The sequence below is a fragment of the Carassius gibelio genome, chromosome A11 (genome assembly GCF_023724105.1).
Source record: "Carassius gibelio isolate Cgi1373 ecotype wild population from Czech Republic chromosome A11, carGib1.2-hapl.c, whole genome shotgun sequence".
NCBI lineage: Eukaryota > Metazoa > Chordata > Actinopteri > Cypriniformes > Cyprinidae > Carassius > Carassius gibelio.
The window spans coordinates 26,473,517-26,493,319 of record NC_068381.1 but is presented as its reverse complement, the minus strand read 5'-3'; the positions used below and the strand labels follow the sequence as shown (position 1 = coordinate 26,493,319).

General features: G+C 44.4%; 1 protein-coding gene and 12 non-coding genes across 13 annotated transcripts; 3 read left to right on the top strand and 10 right to left on the bottom strand.

Moving 5' to 3' along the window:
* Positions 1–3,067: 3,067 nt before the first annotated feature.
* On the bottom strand, positions 3,068–3,140 carry trnar-acg (transfer RNA arginine (anticodon ACG)). The gene has a single exon. It is a non-coding gene; the product is annotated as a tRNA-Arg (tRNA).
* A 603-nt stretch (positions 3,141–3,743) lies between these two features.
* trnae-uuc (transfer RNA glutamic acid (anticodon UUC)) lies at positions 3,744–3,815 on the bottom strand. Its single transcript has one exon. It is a non-coding gene; the product is annotated as a tRNA-Glu (tRNA).
* Positions 3,816–5,040: 1,225 nt separating this feature from the next.
* On the bottom strand, positions 5,041–5,113 carry trnar-acg (transfer RNA arginine (anticodon ACG)). The gene has a single exon. It is a non-coding gene; the product is annotated as a tRNA-Arg (tRNA).
* Positions 5,114–5,259: 146 nt separating this feature from the next.
* trnae-cuc (transfer RNA glutamic acid (anticodon CUC)) lies at positions 5,260–5,331 on the top strand. Its single transcript has one exon. It is a non-coding gene; the product is annotated as a tRNA-Glu (tRNA).
* Positions 5,332–5,728: 397 nt separating this feature from the next.
* On the bottom strand, positions 5,729–5,800 carry trnae-uuc (transfer RNA glutamic acid (anticodon UUC)). The gene has a single exon. It is a non-coding gene; the product is annotated as a tRNA-Glu (tRNA).
* Positions 5,801–7,791: 1,991 nt separating this feature from the next.
* trnae-uuc (transfer RNA glutamic acid (anticodon UUC)) lies at positions 7,792–7,863 on the bottom strand. The gene has a single exon. It is a non-coding gene; the product is annotated as a tRNA-Glu (tRNA).
* Positions 7,864–9,087: 1,224 nt separating this feature from the next.
* Positions 9,088–9,160, bottom strand: trnar-acg (transfer RNA arginine (anticodon ACG)). Its single transcript has one exon. It is a non-coding gene; the product is annotated as a tRNA-Arg (tRNA).
* Positions 9,161–9,306: 146 nt separating this feature from the next.
* Positions 9,307–9,378, top strand: trnae-cuc (transfer RNA glutamic acid (anticodon CUC)). The gene has a single exon. It is a non-coding gene; the product is annotated as a tRNA-Glu (tRNA).
* A 397-nt stretch (positions 9,379–9,775) lies between these two features.
* Positions 9,776–9,847, bottom strand: trnae-uuc (transfer RNA glutamic acid (anticodon UUC)). Its single transcript has one exon. It is a non-coding gene; the product is annotated as a tRNA-Glu (tRNA).
* Positions 9,848–12,964: 3,117 nt separating this feature from the next.
* Positions 12,965–13,037, bottom strand: trnar-acg (transfer RNA arginine (anticodon ACG)). The gene has a single exon. It is a non-coding gene; the product is annotated as a tRNA-Arg (tRNA).
* A 3,112-nt stretch (positions 13,038–16,149) lies between these two features.
* LOC128022771 (uncharacterized) lies at positions 16,150–18,271 on the bottom strand. The gene is made up of 4 exons (XM_052610564.1): positions 17,494–18,271; positions 17,305–17,363; positions 16,917–17,170; positions 16,150–16,258 (listed from the first exon to the last, which is right to left on the bottom strand). The coding sequence occupies exons 1-4, from the start codon at positions 17,864–17,866 to the stop codon at positions 16,150–16,152; spliced, it is 795 nt and encodes a 264-aa protein (XP_052466524.1). The 5' UTR covers positions 17,867–18,271.
* A 521-nt stretch (positions 18,272–18,792) lies between these two features.
* trnae-cuc (transfer RNA glutamic acid (anticodon CUC)) lies at positions 18,793–18,864 on the top strand. Its single transcript has one exon. It is a non-coding gene; the product is annotated as a tRNA-Glu (tRNA).
* Positions 18,865–19,260: 396 nt separating this feature from the next.
* trnae-uuc (transfer RNA glutamic acid (anticodon UUC)) lies at positions 19,261–19,332 on the bottom strand. The gene has a single exon. It is a non-coding gene; the product is annotated as a tRNA-Glu (tRNA).
* Between the last annotated feature and the right edge of the window lie 471 nt (positions 19,333–19,803).

Here is a 19,803-nt window from a genome sequence, read left to right as displayed (position 1 = left end):
GTGGTCAGCGTGGGCGCAGGACCTTGTAGTGGCCTGTTGCTTTAGTTCTGTGACTGTAACAATGTGATAATAATTTGGCAAAACAAGAATTATCCAAAAGGACGGTTTTCTGAATTATATAGTGTTGTATGCATTCAGGGAATCTGTTTTTTCACTCAACCCGGGGGTTCAGTGTATTTGGGCAGATTCCTGTGATTGCAGAATTGATTCCTCAAACTGGTAATTAAGCTCTTGTCCAAGTGAAAATACTCGTGTCATCCATTTGAAAACACACACGGCAACCTTTATCTAGAGGAAAAACTGGAGTCAACCCCTGGCTGCGTACGAGAAAACCAGGAATCCTAACTGCTAGACCATATGGGAACTGGCCAGCTTTAACTGGCCACAAACTTGTGGGCCACTTTCCATAAATGTGGCCAGTGTGGGCGCAGGGTTTTGTAGTGGCCTGTTGCTTTTGGTGTGTGACTGTAACAATGTGATAATAATTTGGCAATACAAGAATCATCCGAAGGGACGGTTTACTGAAATATATAGTGTTGCATGCATTCAAGGGACATGTTTGTTGACTCACACATGGTTCAGTTTTTTGGCCAGAATCCTGTGATTGCTGAATTTATACCTCGAACTGGTAATTAAGGTCTTGTCCAGGTGAAAATACTTGTGTCATGCATCTGAAAACACACATGGCAACCGTTATCTAGAGGAAAAACTGCCTATCGTCGGTCTGTCAAGGTACAAAACTGACATGTTGTGAGGTTAATAATGAAAGTGAGACCAACTTTTAATCCGCAAAATTGCTGATTATTCGCTCGTTCAGTTTAATGCAGATTACAAATTATTCTCAATGCCCAGGTGGCAATTAGTGATAAGGCTTCAAAATGGCAAGCCTGTGACATCAAAACCACATGGCATTGCACCCTTCAAAGTAGTAAAGCGGTTACAGAGTAGCGATGAAATTGTTCATTCTAGAATCAACTGGCCCACCAGCCTGCATTTTGTGAGACGAATGGCAATACCAACGCATGTCCGTGTCTCCCCTAGACATCGGAATGGGTGTGCAGAATGTGCCTTTTTTTGGAAAAAATAGAAGAATGCCTAGAGAGTTGTCTTTTCTTTTGGACTTTGGAGAAAAAAAACACAACAACAAAATAATCCGGAGAAAAACAAGCACAGAGCGAGCCAGCCAGGAGTCGAACCTAGAATCTTCTGATCCGTAGTCAGAGGCGTTATCCATTGCACCACTAGCCCACCAATAGTAAAGACCCCCGATTGTTACAGCCCACGAGCCCTCCAGCCCTCCATCCCTCCCTGGTGGTCTAGTGGTTAGGATTCGGCACTCTCACCGCAGCGGCCCAGGTTCGATTCCCGGTCAGGGAAAGCTCTTTTGCCTTCCAATTGTGGACTGCGAATTAAAGCTCTGCTGACAGCTGTGAGAAAGCCAGCTCCAAGCCAAAACATTGGTGGGAACATGAAAAAAACACCTCCTTCGAGCCGGAGTTGAACCAGCGACCTAAGGATGGCCAACACTCCAACCTACAGTCCTCCGCTCTACCAGCTGAGCTATCGAAGGGGCTAAGGGCTAGTCAGAACCTCAACATATCAGGGTTCTGTAGCTCTACTGCAGGCCAAAAAGTCACTTCTGGTGCAGGAAGATTTGCTGGATCAGAACCTCGACATATCAGGGTTCTGTAGCTCTACTGCTGGCCAAAAAGTCACTTCTGGTGCAGGAAGATTTGCTGGATTTTTGAGGAGGGAAGCAAAAAGGAGCATGCATTCCCATACCGGGAGTTGAACCCGGGCCGCCTGGGTGAAAACCAGGAATCCTAACGCTAGACCATATGGGATTTGGACACTTTAAACTGGCCATGGGCTTCTGGCGCACTTTCCATACATGTGGTCAGCGTGGGCGCAGGACCTTGTAGTGGCCTGTTGCTTTAGTTCTGTGACTGTAACAATGTGATAATAATTTGGCAAAACAAGAATTATCCAAAAGGACGGTTTTCTGAATTATATAGTGTTGTATGCATTCAGGGAATCTGTTTTTTCACTCAACCCGGGGGTTCAGTATATTTGGGCAGATTCCTGTGATTGCAGAATTGATTCCTCAAACTGGTAATTAAGCTCTTGTCCAAGTGAAAATACTCGTGTCATCCATTTGAAAACACACACGGCAACCTTTATCTAGAGGAAAAACTGGAGTCAACCCCTGGCTGCGTACGAGAAAACCAGGAATCCTAACTGCTAGACCATATGGGAACTGGCCAGCTTTAACTGGCCACAAGCTTGTGGGCCACTTTCCATAAATGTGGCCAGTGTGGGCGCAGGGTTTTGTAGTGGCCTGTTGCTTTTGGTGTGTGACTGTAACAATGTGATAATAATTTGGCAATACAAGAATCATCCGAAGGGACGGTTTACTGAAATATATAGTGTTGCATGCATTCAAGGGACATGTTTGTTGACTCACACATGGTTCAGTATTTTGGCCAGAATCCTGTGATTGCTGAATTTATACCTCAAACTGGTAATTAAGGTCTTGTCCAGGTGAAAATACTTGTGTCATGCATCTGAAAACACACATGGCAACCGTTATCTAGAGGAAAAACTGCCTATCGTCGGTCTGTCAAGGTACAAAACTGACATGTTGTGAGGTTAATAATGAAAGTGAGACCAACTTTTAATCCGCAAAATTGCTGATTATTCGCTCGTTCAGTTTAATGCAGATTACAAATTATTCTCAATGCCCAGGTGGCAATTAGTGATAAGGCTTCAAAATGGCAAGCCTGTGACATCAAAACCACATGGCATTGCACCCTTCAAAGTAGTAAAGCGGTTACAGAGTAGCGATGAAATTGTTCATTCTAGAATCAACTGGCCCACCAGCCTGCATTTTGTGAGACGAATGGCAATACCAAAGCATGTCCGTGTCTCCCCAGACATCGGAATGGGTGTGCAGAATGTGCCTTTTTTTGGAAAAAATAGAAGAATGCCTAGAGAGTTGCCTTTTCTTTTGGACTTTGGAGAAAAAAAACACAACAACAAAATAAGCCGGAGAAAAGCAAGCACAGAGCGAGCCAGCCAGGAGTCGAACCTAGAATCTTCTGATCCGTAGTCAGACGCGTTATCCATTGCGCCACTGGCCCACCATTAGTAGAGACCCCCGATTGTTACAGACTTGTTGGTTTTCGATGTGACGGTGGCAAGCATTGATGTCTGCTCATTCTCACCTTGTTATCAGGAGAACAGACTACCAGCCCTCCAGCCCACCAGCCCACCAGTCCTCCAGCCCACCAGCCCACCAGCCCACCAGCCCACCAGCCCACCAGCCCACCAGCCCACCAGCCCACGAGCCCTCCAGTCCACCATCCCTCCCTGGTGGTCTAGTGGCTCTCACCGCCGAGGCCCGGGTTCGATTCCCGGTCAGGGAAAGCTCTTTTGCCTTCCAATTGTGGTCTGCGAATTCAAGCTCTGCTGACAGCTGTGAGAAAGCCAGCTCCAAACCAAAAAATTGGTGGGAACATGAAAAAAAACACCTCCTTCGAGCCGGAGTTGAACCAGCGACCTAAGGATGGCCAACACTCCAACCTACAGTCCTCCGCTCTACCAGCTGAGCTATCGAAGGGGCTAAGGGCTAGTCAGAACCTCGACATATCAGGGTTCTGTAGCTCTACTGCTGGCCAAAAAGTCACTTCTGGTGCAGGAAGATTTGCTGGATTTTTGAGGAGGGAAGCAAAATGGAGCATGCATTCCCATACCGGGAGTTGAACCCGGGCCGCCTGGGTGAAAACCAGGAATCCTAACCGCTAGACCATATGGGATTTGGACACTTTAAACTGGCCATGGGCTTCTGGCGCACTTTCCATACATGTGGTCAGCGTGGGCGCAGGACCTTGTAGTGGCCTGTTGCTTTAGTTCTGTGACTGTAACAATGTGATAATAATTTGGCAAAACAAGAATTATCCAAAAGGACGGTTTTCTGAATTATATAGTGTTGTATCCATTCAGGGAATCTGTTTTTTTCACTCAACCCGGGGGTTCAGTGTATTTGGGCAGATTCCTGTGATTGCAGAATTGATTCCTCAAACTGGTAATTAAGCTCTTGTCCAAGTGAAAATACTCGTGTCATCCATTTGAAAACACACACGGCAACCTTTATCTAGAGAAAAAACTGGAGTCAACCCCTGGCTGCGTACGAGAAAACCAGGAATCCTAACTGCTAGACCATATGGGAACTGGCCAGCTTTAACTGGCCACAAGCTTGTGGGCCACTTTCCATAAATGTGGCCAGTGTGGGCGCAGGGTTTTGTAGTGGCCTGTTGCTTTTGGTGTGTGACTGTAACAATGTGATAATAATTTGGCAATACAAGAATCATCCGAAGGGACGGTTTACTGAAATATATAGTGTTGCATGCATTCAAGGGACATGTTTGTTGACTCACACATGGTTCAGTTTTTTGGCCAGAATCCTGTGATTGCTGAATTTATACCTCGAACTGGTAATTAAGGTCTTGTCCAGGTGAAAATACTTGTGTCATGCATCTGAAAACACACATGGCAACCGTTATCTAGAGGAAAAACTGCCTATCGTCGGTCTGTCAAGGTACAAAACTGACATGTTGTGAGGTTAATAATGAAAGTGAGACCAATTTTTAATCCGCAAAATTGCTGATTATTCGCTCGTTCAGTTTAATGCAGATTACAAATTATTCTCAATGTCCAGGTGGCAATTAGTGATAAGGCTTCAAAATGGCAAGCCTGTGACATCAAAACCACATGGCATTGCACCCTTCAAAGTAGTAAAGCGGTTACAGAGTAGCGATGAAATTGTTCATTCTAGAATCAACTGGCCCACCAGCCTGCATTTTGTGAGACGAATGGCAATACCAAAGCATGTCCGTGTCTCCCCTAGACATCGGAATGGGTGTGCAGAATGTGCCTTTTTTTGGAAAAAATAGAAGAATGCCTAGAGAGTTGCCTTTTCTTTTGGACTTTGGAGAAAAAAAACACAACAACAAAATAAGCCGGAGAAAAACAAGCACAGAGCGAGCCAGCCAGGAGTCGAACCTAGAATCTTCTGATCCGTAGTCAGACGCGTTATCCATTGCGCCACTGGCCCACCATTAGTAGAGACCCCCGATTGTTACAGACTTGTTGGTTTTCGATGTGACGGTGGCAAGCATTGATGTCTGCTCATTCTCACCTTGTTATCAGGAGAACATACTACCAGCCCACCAGCCCACCAGCCCTCCAGCCCACCATCCCTCCCTGGTGGTCTAGTGGTTAGGATTCGGCGCTCTCACCGCCGCGGCCCGGGTTCGATTCCCGGTCAGGGAAAGCTCTTTTGCCTTCCAATTGTGGACTGCGAATTCAAGCTCTGCTGACAGCTGTGAGAAAGCCAGCTCCAAACCAAAAAATTGGTGGGAACATGAAAAAAAACACCTCCTTCGAGCCGGAGTTGAACCAGCGACCTAAGGATGGCCAACACTCCAACCTACAGTCCTCCGCTCTACCAGCTGAGCTATCGAAGGGGCTAAGGGCTAGTCAGAACCTCGACATATCAGGGTTCTGTAGCTCTACTGCTGGCCAAAAAGTCACTTCTGGTGCAGGAAGATTTGCTGGATCAGAACCTCGACATATCAGGGTTCTGTAGCTCTACTGTTGGCCAAAAAGTCACTTCTGGTGCAGGAAGATTTGCTGGATTTTTGAGGAGGGAAGCAAAAAGGAGCATGCATTCCCATACCGGGAGTTGAACCCGGGCCGCCTGGGTGAAAACCAGGAATCCTAACCGCTAGACCATATGGGATTTGGACACTTTAAACTGGCCATGGGCTTCTGGCGCACTTTCCATACATGTGGTCAGCGTGGGCGCAGGACCTTGTAGTGGCCTGTTGCTTTAGTTCTGTGACTGTAACAATGTGATAATAATTTGGCAAAACAAGAATTATCCAAAAGGACGGTTTTCTGAATTATATAGTGTTGTATGCATTCAGGGAATCTGTTTTTTCACTCAACCCGGGGGTTCAGTGTATTTGGGCAGATTCCTGTGATTGCAGAATTGATTCCTCAAACTGGTAATTAAGCTCTTGTCCAAGTGAAAATACTCGAGTCATCCATTTGAAAACACACACGGCAACCTTTATCTAGAGGAAAAACTGGAGTCAACCCCTGGCTGCGTACGAGAAAACCAGGAATCCTAACTGCTAGACCATATGGGAACTGGCCAGCTTTAACTGGCCACAAGCTTGTGGGCCACTTTCCATAAATGTGGCCAGTGTGGGCGCAGGGTTTTGTAGTGGCCTGTTGCTTTTGGTGTGTGACTGTAACAATGTGATAATAATTTGGCAATACAAGAATCATCCGAAGGGACGGTTTACTGAAATATATAGTGTTGCATGCATTCAAGGGACATGTTTGTTGACTCACACATGGTTCAGTTTTTTGGCCAGAATCCTGTGATTGCTGAATTTATACCTCGAACTGGTAATTAAGGTCTTGTCCAGGTGAAAATACTTGTGTCATGCATCTGAAAACACACATGGCAACCGTTATCTAGAGGAAAAACTGCCTATCGTCGGTCTGTCAAGGTACAAAACTGACATGTTGTGAGGTTAATAATGAAAGTGAGACCAACTTTTAATCCGCAAAATTGCTGATTATTCGCTCGTTCAGTTTAATGCAGATTACAAATTATTCTCAATGTCCAGGTGGCAATTAGTGATAAGGCTTCAAAATGGCAAGCCTGTGACATCAAAACCAAATGGCATTGCACCCTTCAAAGTAGTAAAGCGGTTACAGAGTAGCGATGAAATTGTTCATTCTAGAATCAACTGGCCCACCAGCCTGCATTTTGTGAGACGAATGGCAATACCAAAGCATGTCCGTGTCTCCCCTAGACATCGGAATGGGTGTGCAGAATGTGCCTTTTTTGGAAAAAATAGAAGAATGCCTAGAGAGTTGCCTTTTCTTTTGGACTTTGGAGAGAAAAAACACAACAACAAAATAAGCCGGAGACAAACAAACACAGAGCGATCCAGCCAGGAGTCAAACCTAGAATCTTCTGATCCGTAGTCAGACGCGTTATCCATTGCGCCACTGGCCCACCAATACTAAAGACCTCCGATTGTTACAGACTTGTTGGTTTTCGATGTGACGGTGGCAAGCATTGATGTCTGCTCATTCTCACCTTGTTATCAGGAGAACAGACTACCAGCCCTCCAGCCCACCAGCCCACCAGCCCTCCAGCCCTCCAGCCCACCAGCCCACCAGCCCACCAGCCCTCCAGCCCACCAGCCCTCCAGCCCACCAGCCCTCCAGCCCACCAGCCCTCCCTGCTGGTCTAGTGGTTAGGATTCGGCGCTCTCACCGCCGGGGGCCGGGTTCGATTCCCGGTCAGGGAAAGCTCTTTTGCCTTCCAATTGTGGACTGCGAATTCAAGCTCTGCTGACAGCTGTGAGAAAGCCAGCTCCAAACCAAAAAATTGGTGGGAACATGAAAAAAAACACCTCCTTCGAGCCAGAGTTGAACCAGCGACCTAAGGATGGCCAACACTCCAACCTACAGTCCTCCGCTCTACCAGCTGAGCTATCGAAGGGGCTAAGATCTAGTCAGAACCTCGACATATCAGGGTTCTGTAGCTCTACTGCTGGCCAAAAAGTCACTTCTGGTGCAGGAAGATTTGCTGGATCAGAACCTCGACATATCAGGGTTCTGTAGCTCTACTGCTGGCCAAAAAGTCACTTCTGGTGCAGGAAGATTTGCTGGATTTTTGAGGAGGGAAGCAAAAAGGAGCATGCATTCCCATACCGGGAGTTGAACCCGGGCCGCCTGGGTGAAAACCAGGAATCCTAACCGCTAGACCATATGGGATTTGGACAATTTAAACTGGCCATGGGCTTCTGGCGCACTTTCCATACATGTGGTCAGCGTGGGCGCAGGACCTTGTAGTGGCCTGTTGCTTTAGTTCTGTGACTGTAACAATGTGATAATAATTTGGCAAAACAAGAATTATCCAAAAGGACGGTTTTCTGAATTATATAGTGTTGTATGCATTCAGGGAATCTGTTTTTTCACTCAACCCGGGGGTTCAGTGTATTTGGGCAGATTCCTGTGATTGCAGAATTGATTCCTCAAACTGGTAATTAAGCTCTTGTCCAAGTGAAAATACTCGTGTCATCCATTTGAAAACACACACAGCAACCTTTATCTAGAGGAAAAACTGGAGTCAACCCCTGGCTGCGTACGAGAAAACCAGGAATCCTAACTGCTAGACCATATGGGAACTGGCCAGCTTTAACTGGCCACAAGCTTGTGGGCCACTTTCCATAAATGTGGCCAGTGTGGGCGCAGGGTTTTGTAGTGGCCTGTTGCTTTTGGTGTGTGACTGTAACAATGTGATAATAATTTGGCAATACAAGAATCATCCGAAGGGACGGTTTACTGAAATATATAGTGTTGCATGCATTCAAGGGACATGTTTGTTGACTCACACATGGTTCAGTTTTTTGGCCAGAATCCTGTGATTGCTGAATTTATACCTCGAACTGGTAATTAAGGTCTTGTCCAGGTGAAAATACTTGTGTCATGCATCTGAAAACACACATGGCAACCGTTATCTAGAGGAAAAACTGCCTATCGTCGGTCTGTCAAGGTACAAAACTGACATGTTGTGAGGTTAATAATGAAAGTGAGACCAACTTTTAATCCGCAAAATTGCTGATTATTCGCTCGTTCAGTTTAATGCAGATTACAAATTATTCTCAATGCCCAGGTGGCAATTAGTGATAAGGCTTCAAAATGGCAAGCCTGTGACATCAAAACCACATGGCATTGCACCCTTCAAAGTAGTAAAGCGGTTACAGAGTAGCGATGAAATTGTTCATTCTAGAATCAACTGGCCCACCAGCCTGCATTTTGTGAGACGAATGACAATACCAAAGCATGTCCGTGTCTCCCCTAGACATCGGAATGGGTGTGCAGAATGTGCCTTTTTTTGGAAAAAATAGAAGAATGCCTAGAGAGTTGCCTTTTCTTTTGGACTTTGGAGAAAAAAAACACAACAACAAAATAAGCCGGAGAAAAACAAGCACAGAGCGAGCCAGCCAGGAGTCGAACCTAGAATCTTCTGATCCGTAGTCAGACGCGTTATCCATTGCGCCACTGGCCCACCATTAGTAGAGACCCCCGATTGTTACAGACTTGTTGGTTTTCGATGTGACGGTGGCAAGCATTGATGTCTGCTCATTCTCACCTTGTTATCAGGAGAACATACTACCAGCCCACCAGCCCACCAGCCCTCCAGCCCACCATCCCTCCCTGGTGGTCTAGTGGTTAGGATTCGGCGCTCTCACCGCCGCGGCCCGGGTTCGATTCCCGGTCAGGGAAAGCTCTTTTGCCTTCCAATTGTGGACTGCGAATTCAAGCTCTGCTGACAGCTGTGAGAAAGCCAGCTCCAAACCAAAAAATTGGTGGGAACATGAAAAAAAACACCTCCTTCGAGCCGGAGTTGAACCAGCGACCTAAGGATGGCCAACACTCCAACCTACAGTCCTCCGCTCTACCAGCTGAGCTATCGAAGGGGCTAAGGGCTAGTCAGAACCACGACATATCAGGGTTCTGTAGCTCTACTGCTGGCCAAAAAGTCACTTCTGGTGCAGGAAGATTTGCTGGATCAGAACCTCGACATATCAGGGTTCTGTAGCTCTACTGTTGGCCAAAAAGTCACTTCTGGTGCAGGAAGATTTGCTGGATTTTTGAGGAGGGAAGCAAAAAGGAGCATGCATTCCCATACCGGGAGTTGAACCCGGGCCGCCTGGGTGAAAACCAGGAATCCTAACCGCTAGACCATATGGGATTTGGACACTTTAAACTGGCCATGGGCTTCTGGCGCACTTTCCATACATGTGGTCAGCGTGGGCGCAGGACCTTGTAGTGGCCTGTTGCTTTAGTTCTGTGACTGTAACAATGTGATAATAATTTGGCAAAACAAGAATTATCCAAAAGGACGGTTTTCTGAATTATATAGTGTTGTATGCATTCAGGGAATCTGTTTTTTCACTCAACCCGGGGGTTCAGTGTATTTGGGCAGATTCCTGTGATTGCAGAATTGATTCCTCAAACTGGTAATTAAGCTCTTGTCCAAGTGAAAATACTCGTGTCATCCATTTGAAAACACACACGGCAACCTTTATCTAGAGGAAAAACTGGAGTCAACCCCTGGCTGCGTACGAGAAAACCAGGAATCCTAACTGCTAGACCATATGGGAACTGGCCAGCTTTAACTGGCCACAAACTTGTGGGCCACTTTCCATAAATGTGGCCAGTGTGGGCGCAGGGTTTTGTAGTGGCCTGTTGCTTTTGGTGTGTGACTGTAACAATGTGATAATAATTTGGCAATACAAGAATCATCCGAAGGGACGGTTTACTGAAATATATAGTGTTGCATGCATTCAAGGGACATGTTTGTTGACTCACACATGGTTCAGTTTTTTGGCCAGAATCCTGTGATTGCTGAATTTATACCTCGAACTGGTAATTAAGGTCTTGTCCAGGTGAAAATACTTGTGTCATGCATCTGAAAACACACATGGCAACCGTTATCTAGAGGAAAAACTGCCTATCGTCGGTCTGTCAAGGTACAAAACTGACATGTTGTGAGGTTAATAATGAAAGTGAGACCAACTTTTAATCCGCAAAATTGCTGATTATTCGCTCGTTCAGTTTAATGCAGATTACAAATTATTCTCAATGCCCAGGTGGCAATTAGTGATAAGGCTTCAAAATGGCAAGCCTGTGACATCAAAACCACATGGCATTGCACCCTTCAAAGTAGTAAAGCGGTTACAGAGTAGCGATGAAATTGTTCATTCTAGAATCAACTGGCCCACCAGCCTGCATTTTGTGAGACGAATGGCAATACCAACGCATGTCCGTGTCTCCCCTAGACATCGGAATGGGTGTGCAGAATGTGCCTTTTTTTGGAAAAAATAGAAGAATGCCTAGAGAGTTGCCTTTTCTTTTGGACTTTGGAGAAAAAAAACACAACAACAAAATAATCCGGAGAAAAACAAGCACAGAGCGAGCCAGCCAGGAGTCGAACCTAGAATCTTCTGATCCGTAGTCAGAGGCGTTATCCATTGCACCACTAGCCCACCAATAGTAAAGACCCCCGATTGTTACAGCCCACGAGCCCTCCAGCCCTCCATCCCTCCCTGGTGGTCTAGTGGTTAGGATTCGGCACTCTCACCGCAGCGGCCCAGGTTCGATTCCCGGTCAGGGAAAGCTCTTTTGCCTTCCAATTGTGGACTGCGAATTAAAGCTCTGCTGACAGCTGTGAGAAAGCCAGCTCCAAGCCAAAACATTGGTGGGAACATGAAAAAAACACCTCCTTCGAGCCGGAGTTGAACCAGCGACCTAAGGATGGCCAACACTCCAACCTACAGTCCTCCGCTCTACCAGCTGAGCTATCGAAGGGGCTAAGGGCTAGTCAGAACCTCAACATATCAGGGTTCTGTAGCTCTACTGCAGGCCAAAAAGTCACTTCTGGTGCAGGAAGATTTGCTGGATCAGAACCTCGACATATCAGGGTTCTGTAGCTCTACTGCTGGCCAAAAAGTCACTTCTGGTGCAGGAAGATTTGCTGGATTTTTGAGGAGGGAAGCAAAAAGGAGCATGCATTCCCATACCGGGAGTTGAACCCGGGCCGCCTGGGTGAAAACCAGGAATCCTAACGCTAGACCATATGGGATTTGGACACTTTAAACTGGCCATGGGCTTCTGGCGCACTTTCCATACATGTGGTCAGCGTGGGCGCAGGACCTTGTAGTGGCCTGTTGCTTTAGTTCTGTGACTGTAACAATGTGATAATAATTTGGCAAAACAAGAATTATCCAAAAGGACGGTTTTCTGAATTATATAGTGTTGTATGCATTCAGGGAATCTGTTTTTTCACTCAACCCGGGGGTTCAGTGTATTTGGGCAGATTCCTGTGATTGCAGAATTGATTCCTCAAACTGGTAATTAAGCTCTTGTCCAAGTGAAAATACTCGTGTCATCCATTTGAAAACACACACGGCAACCTTTATCTAGAGGAAAAACTGGAGTCAACCCCTGGCTGCGTACGAGAAAACCAGGAATCCTAACTGCTAGACCATTTGGGAACTGGCCAGCTTTAACTGGCCACAAGCTTGTGGGCCACTTTCCATAAATGTGGCCAGTGTGGGCGCAGGGTTTTGTAGTGGCCTGTTGCTTTTGGTGTGTGACTGTAACAATGTGATAATAATTTGGCAATACAAGAATCATCCGAAGGGACGGTTTACTGAAATATATAGTGTTGCATGCATTCAAGGGACATGTTTGTTGACTCACACATGGTTCAGTATTTTGGCCAGAATCCTGTGATTGCTGAATTTATACCTCGAACTGGTAATTAAGGTCTTGTCCAGGTGAAAATACTTGTGTCATGCATCTGAAAACACACATGGCAACCGTTATCTAGAGGAAAAACTGCCTATCGTCGGTCTGTCAAGGTACAAAACTGACATGTTGTGAGGTTAATAATGAAAGTGAGACCAACTTTTAATCCGCAAAATTGCTGATTATTCGCTCGTTCAGTTTAATGCGGATTACAAATTATTCTCAATGCCCAGGTGGCAATTAGTGATAAGGCTTCAAAATGGCAAGCCTGTGACATCAAAACCACATGGCATTGCACCCTTCAAAGTAGTAAAGCGGTTACAGAGTAGCGATGAAATTGTTCATTCTAGAATCAACTGGCCCACCAGCCTGCATTTTGTGAGACGAATGGCAATACCAAAGCATGTCCGTGTCTCCCCTAGACATCGGAATGGGTGTGCAGAATGTGCCTTTTTTTGGAAAAAATAGAAGAATGCCTAGAGAGTTGCCTTTTCTTTTGGACTTTGGAGAAAAAAAACACAACAACAAAATAAGCCGGAGAAAAGCAAGCACAGAGCGAGCCAGCCAGGAGTCGAACCTAGAATCTTCTGATCCGTAGTCAGACGCGTTATCCATTGCGCCACTGGCCCACCATTAGTAGAGACCCCCGATTGTTACAGACTTGTTGGTTTTCGATGTGACGGTGGCAAGCATTGATGTCTGCTCATTCTCACCTTGTTATCAGGAGAACAGACTACCAGCCCTCCAGCCCACCAGCCCACCAGTCCTCCAGCCCACCAGCCCACCAGCCCTCCCTGGTGGTCTAGTGGCTCTCACCGCCGAGGCCCGGGTTCGATTCCCGGTCAGGGAAAGCTCTTTTGCCTTCCAATTGTGGTCTGCGAATTCAAGCTCTGCTGACAGCTGTGAGAAAGCCAGCTCCAAACCAAAAAATTGGTGGGAACATGAAAAAAAACACCTCCTTCGAGCCGGAGTTGAACCAGCGACCTAAGGATGGCCAACACTCCAACCTACAGTCCTCCGCTCTACCAGCTGAGCTATCGAAGGGGCTAAGGGCTAGTCAGAACCTCGACATATCAGGGTTCTGTAGCTCTACTGCTGGCCAAAAAGTCACTTCTGGTGCAGGAAGATTTGCTGGATTTTTGAGGAGGGAAGCAAAATGGAGCATGCATTCCCATACCGGGAGTTTAACCCGGGCCGCCTGGGTGAAAACCAGGAATCCTAACCGCTAGACCATATGGGATTTGGACACTTTAAACTGGCCATGGGCTTCTGGCGCACTTTCCATACATGTGGTCAGCGTGGGCGCAGGACCTTGTAGTGGCCTGTTGCTTTAGTTCTGTGACTGTAACAATGTGATAATAATTTGGCAAAACAAGAATTATCCAAAAGGACGGTTTTCTGAATTATATAGTGTTGTATCCATTCAGGGAATCTGTTTTTTTCACTCAACCCGGGGGTTCAGTGTATTTGGGCAGATTCCTGTGATTGCAGAATTGATTCCTCAAACTGGTAATTAAGCTCTTGTCCAAGTGAAAATACTCGTGTCATCCATTTGAAAACACACACGGCAACCTTTATCTAGAGAAAAAACTGGAGTCAACCCCTGGCTGCGTACGAGAAAACCAGGAATCCTAACTGCTAGACCATATGGGAACTGGCCAGCTTTAACTGGCCACAAGCTTGTGGGCCACTTTCCATAAATGTGGCCAGTGTGGGCGCAGGGTTTTGTAGTGGCCTGTTGCTTTTGGTGTGTGACTGTAACAATGTGATAATAATTTGGCAATACAAGAATCATCCGAAGGGACGGTTTACTGAAATATATAGTGTTGCATGCATTCAAGGGACATGTTTGTTGACTCACACATGGTTCAGTTTTTTGGCCAGAATCCTGTGATTGCTGAATTTATACCTCGAACTGGTAATTAAGGTCTTGTCCAGGTGAAAATACTTGTGTCATGCATCTGAAAACACACATGGCAACCGTTATCTAGAGGAAAAACTGCCTATCGTCGGTCTGTCAAGGTACAAAACTGACATGTTGTGAGGTTAATAATGAAAGTGAGACCAATTTTTAATCCGCAAAATTGCTGATTATTCGCTCGTTCAGTTTAATGCAGATTACAAATTATTCTCAATGTCCAGGTGGCAATTAGGGATAAGGCTTCAAAATGGCAAGCCTGTGACATCAAAACCACATGGCATTGCACCCTTCAAAGTAGTAAAGCGGTTACAGAGTAGCGATGAAATTGTTCATTCTAGAATCAACTGGCCCACCAGCCTGCATTTTGTGAGACGAATGGCAATACCAAAGCATGTCCGTGTCTCCCCTAGACATCGGAATGGGTGTGCAGAATGTGCCTTTTTTTGGAAAAAATAGAAGAATGCCTAGAGAGTTGCCTTTTCTTTTGGACTTTGGAGAAAAAAAACACAACAACAAAATAAGCCGGAGAAAAACAAGCACAGAGCGAGCCAGCCAGGAGTCGAACCTAGAATCTTCTGATCCGTAGTCAGACGCGTTATCCATTGTGCCAAGGCCGGCGCCCATTAGTCGAGGTAAAGATCCTAAAAGACGCACAGGTACGCGAGTTCGCGGCCCGCTCCGACCAGTGATGTAATTCCTGGAATGTGTTCGTTTTGACGCTGCTGATGCACGCGTGCGTAATCATCATTATCCCCCGTAATTTAATCGAACGTAAATTCGTACCCCGCACTTTAATTTGGGAACTTTCCAGGGTAAACAAACACGTTATGTACGTTTCATTCATACCGGACGCCGGAGGGCGCTCTCTCGCATTAACTCCAAAACGGACTCGTAGAAGCACCAACTTGTGACCACTATGTGACGCACGCTACAGGAAATACCTTATATGGACAAAGGCATCCAGCTGGATAAAAAAAGCCGAAATTATTTGACAGATAAAACGTGACTATTCATTGCAAAAATACATGATTTGTGTTTTTGTGCATTTTCATAACAAAATACATGAATAACGCAGCGCTTACTGACACTTTTTTTTTCAGTATAATATATTATTTTTACAGTATAACATTATATTATATTATTATATGTTCTGACTTATTCTGGAAGTCCCTGTTTCTTTGTGTGTGTGTTTTACTGTTATGTAATACTGGAATACTTAAAAACATGTTTTTTTTTTGCAAACTACAATTACAGTGAGAAATAGGCACAAAAACATTGTGAGTGCAAAGATTAACAACCCTTTTTATTTGCAAATATAAAGTCATTATATAAAATTATAACAACAGTGCAAATATATATACATTTACAAATATTGTGAGAATACAAATAGGAACAATAACAATAGTGTGAGGGCAAATATTAACAACCCTTTTAATCTGCATATATATTTTAAAGCCAATAAAACATTTAGAACAGTAATGCAATTTTGTACAGTATACACCAAAAATGTTTACCACAATAATAAAATTTGTACATATCAGTGTAAAAACCAAAACAAACATTTGCAGTGCAATTTTGACATCAGACTAAGAAAATAATAAGAATTAATAGTAAACAAAGACAAACATTTACCACAGTAGTGCAATTATGACATATTTGCTTAAAAAAAAAAGTAAATAAAAAAATAGTTTTTACCACTGTAGTGGACTTTTCATATATTAGCCAAAATAATAATAAAAAACATAAACATACCGTTTATATTATATATCTATCTTGGATGTGCTTGTAAGCACATGCTACCACAGTGAAGCGGGACACCCTCATTCCATCACAGCGCACCGCGTTTGGGTAGAGAGCACAGAGCCTTGTGAAAATGGCCTTCGGTTGCAGTCAGGCCACTGTGCAGGACTGTGAGCCCCAACGAAACACCTGCAAATTACAACAGAATACATATTATTAATGTAAGATTGTTTTCATTGTGTGATCTTATTTTTATTTTACCTTTCCTATGCTGTCTGTTTTGCTTTGTGTTGTCTAAATGTTCATTTATAATATGTGCGCATAGTTATGTTGTCTCTCTTTGTTTTGTTTTTAGATTGATGTTGAAATGTCATATCAATAAATCAGTTCTCTACTGTGTTGTGGAATAATTACAGGGGTGTTGTTAGTCAGCCTGTCAGGTTTTTTTCACAATAATGACTGCATATTATCCCACTTATTACATGGCTACTTACTAAAGTACAGTAAAAGACAAATTATTTGACTCAACATGATACAAAATGATTTTAATGATTTAAGAAATGATTGCCTTGTTTCTTCTAAATTAAATATTCCAATGTACAGTTGGAACTGTGTTCATAGCAATGTAACATACTTAGCAACCTAATATATATAGTCAGAATAAAACGTAAATCACAACTAATAATTTATGTTGTAATCAGGCTAAGTTTGAACTTAACAGGCTACAGGAAGATAAGCTAGTCATGAAGGTGTCAGGTTTTAGGTGATATTTCAGCCAGTTTCAGATGTATTATATATATTTTATATAAAAAATGTGTAGACCCTATGTTTACTAAGCGTAACATACGTTTTGCTGCTCTCCACACCTGGGGCCACAATCTTCTTAGTGGCCCTGAATCGTCCCTGTTTTAGGTTGGTTTGGTTAAGTGGTGGGTAAATGGTCTTTTTCTTGTCATACTCCCCCAATGCCTGCCATAGGGAGATGATCTTGATGCACTCTTCTCCCGGCAAAGCCAGACGGTGGTCTCTGAGGCTAACCAAAAACTCTGCCAAGTCCTGCACGGCTCCATACCCCTCAATATTATTAGGTCCAACGTAATCCTAAAATGAAAGATAATTTAGGAACTTTTGATAGCATCAGTGAATACAAATATTCACATGAAAGCACATCCAATGTAACCCAGATTATGCTTACACACATGTAAATGTACATAAAAAATAAACTGGACCCTTACATCATGTGAAGTGTTCTCTTCCAATGTTGGACGATCCGTTTCTGCAGATAATCGGTCCACTGTGGCAACATTAAAAAGGTAAATATTTATTTTAAATTTGTATTTATGCCTTTCAATGTGATAAATACAAATTTATAGTTAGTGTGATAACAAATACGAAACCTTTATGAATACTTTAGTAAAACTCACAGCTATGTGCTCCAGGAAAGAGTTCTAGATTTGATTCAGCGTGCAGTGAGCTGCTGACAGGAGATGACACTGATGATGGAGGGACCACAAACAGTGATGACGTGGGGCTGGTTGCTGGAGGAGTTGGAAATGATGCTGCAGATGCTGCAGACACTGATGCTTGTGAAGAGGCAGCAGGTGTCCGTTCAGTGTCAAAGGTGGGGACAGTGATGTCCTGAAACTCCTCAAGTTCAGCATAACCTTCATCCACCTCTATACCAACCTCAGTAGTCTCTGACTCTTCAATGGCCAACTTGTAGTCCTGCAGAACTTTACCAGTTTGCTGGTAAAGATATTCCACTCCAATAAGCTCACCTTTAAAATAGTAAAACATTGACAATTAGATAATATACCACAATATTATATTATAACTCAGTTCCTCAGTTTCCTTTGCAAATCATTAGCTAAAGATTAATTAAAGCTGACAACTGGAAGTTGAAGTGCATAGCTTTGGCCACTGTAGTAATTAACATATACATTTAAATCATTAGTTAATATAATGTTATTACTCAACTTATACATTAAAGTACATTTGACTGGTAACAATTTATTTATTACTTAATCTATTAATCATATAGAATGTTTATTAGTTGCTGATGTAGTAATCATTAATAAATGGTTTAAGTTAGTCCTTCATGAGTTTACATTAACTCGTGATTATCTGTGCATTCTTGAAGCATGAATTAATGCATATTTGTGCACCAGTATTGTAATTTTATTGATAAAAGACTCACTTACATTGCAAATGTTGTTTAGAAGTTAATCGATGACCGTTATCTTCTTCTTCTTCACCATAGACAGTAAAAGTGATCCTTAAATCTCCGGTAGTTTTTAATGTTATCAATTGATCTACTTACTACGAAGAATCGCGGATGAGGAACGGGCGCTGATTGGCAAATTCGCGGTTGCGATACGAGCGCTGATTGGCAAATTCGCGGTTGCGATACGAGCGCTGATTGGCAAATTCGCGGTTGCGATACGAGCGCTGATTGGCTAAAATATAAGTTTCAAGGTTGCAGCCGGGTACGTGATTGGCTGTCATAACAAAGAATAACCACGACCTAAAGGTGACATGGAGCGCCACTGGCCCACCATTAGTAAAGACCCCCGATTGTTACAGACTTGTTGGTTTTCGATGTGACGGTGGCAAGCATTGATGTCTGCTCATTCTCACCTTGTTATCAGGAGAACAGACTACCAGCCCTCCAGCCCACCAGCCCACCAGCGCACCAGCCCACGAGCCCACGAGCCCTCCATCCCTCCCTGGTGGTCTAGTGGTTAGGATTCGGCGCTCTCACCGCCGCGGCCCGGGTTCGATTCCCGGTCAGGGAAAGGTCTTTTGCCTTCCAATTGTGGACTGTGAATTCAAGCTCTGCTGACAGCTGTGAGAAAGCCAGCTCCAAGCCAAAACATTGGTGGGAACATGAAAAAAACACCTCCTTCGAGCCGGAGTTGAACCAGCGACCTAAGGATGGCCAACACTCCAACCTACGATCCTCCGCTCTACCAGCTGAGCTATCGAAGGGGCTAAGGGCTTGTCAGAACCTCGACATATCAGGGTTCTGTAGCTCTACTGCTGGCCAAAAAGTCACTTCTGGTGCAGGAAGATTTGCTGGATCAGAACCTCGACATATCAGGGTTCTGTAGCTCTACTGTTGGCCAAAAAGTCACTTCTGGTGCAGGAAGATTTGCTGGATTTTTGAGGAGGGAAGCAAAAAGGAGCATGCATTCCCATACCGGGAGTTGAACCCGGGCCGCCTGGGTGAAAACCAGGAATCCTAACCGCTAGACCATATGGGATTTGGACACTTTAAACTGGCCATGGGCTTCTGGCGCACTTTCCATACATGTGGTCAGCGTGGGCGCAGGACCTTGTAGTGGCCTGTTGCTTTAGTTCTGTGACTGTAACAATGTGATAATAATTTGGCAAAACAAGAATTATCCAAAAGGACGGTTTTCTGAATTATATAGTGTTGTATGCATTCAGGGAATCTGTTTTTTCACTCAACCCGGGGGTTCAGTGTATTTGGGCAGATTCCTGTGATTGCAGAATTGATTCCTCAAACTGGTAATTAAGCTCTTGTCCAAGTGAAAATACTCGTGTCATCCATTTGAAAACACACACGGCAACCTTTATCTAGAGGAAAAACTGGAGTCAACCCCTGGCTGCGTACGAGAAAACCAGGAATCCTAACTGCTAGACCATATGGGAACTGGCCAGCTTTAACTGGCCACAAGCTTGTGGGCCACTTTCCATAAATGTGGCCAGTG

What these genes read in the sequence shown, in the direction of transcription:
- LOC128022771 (XM_052610564.1), bottom strand. Translation starts at nt 17,866, where the DNA reads ATGTTTTACTATTTTAAAGGTGAGCTTATTGGAGTGGAATATCTTTAC. An exon ending in CTTTCCTGGAGCACATAGCT is followed by an intron (nt 17,364 to 17,493) that starts GTGAGTTTTACT and finishes ATGTTGCCACAG; the next exon opens with TGGACCGATTATCTGCAGAA. An exon ending in GGTGTGGAGAGCAGCAAAAC is followed by an intron (nt 16,259 to 16,916) that starts GTATGTTACGCT and finishes TGTAATTTGCAG; the next exon opens with GTGTTTCGTTGGGGCTCACA.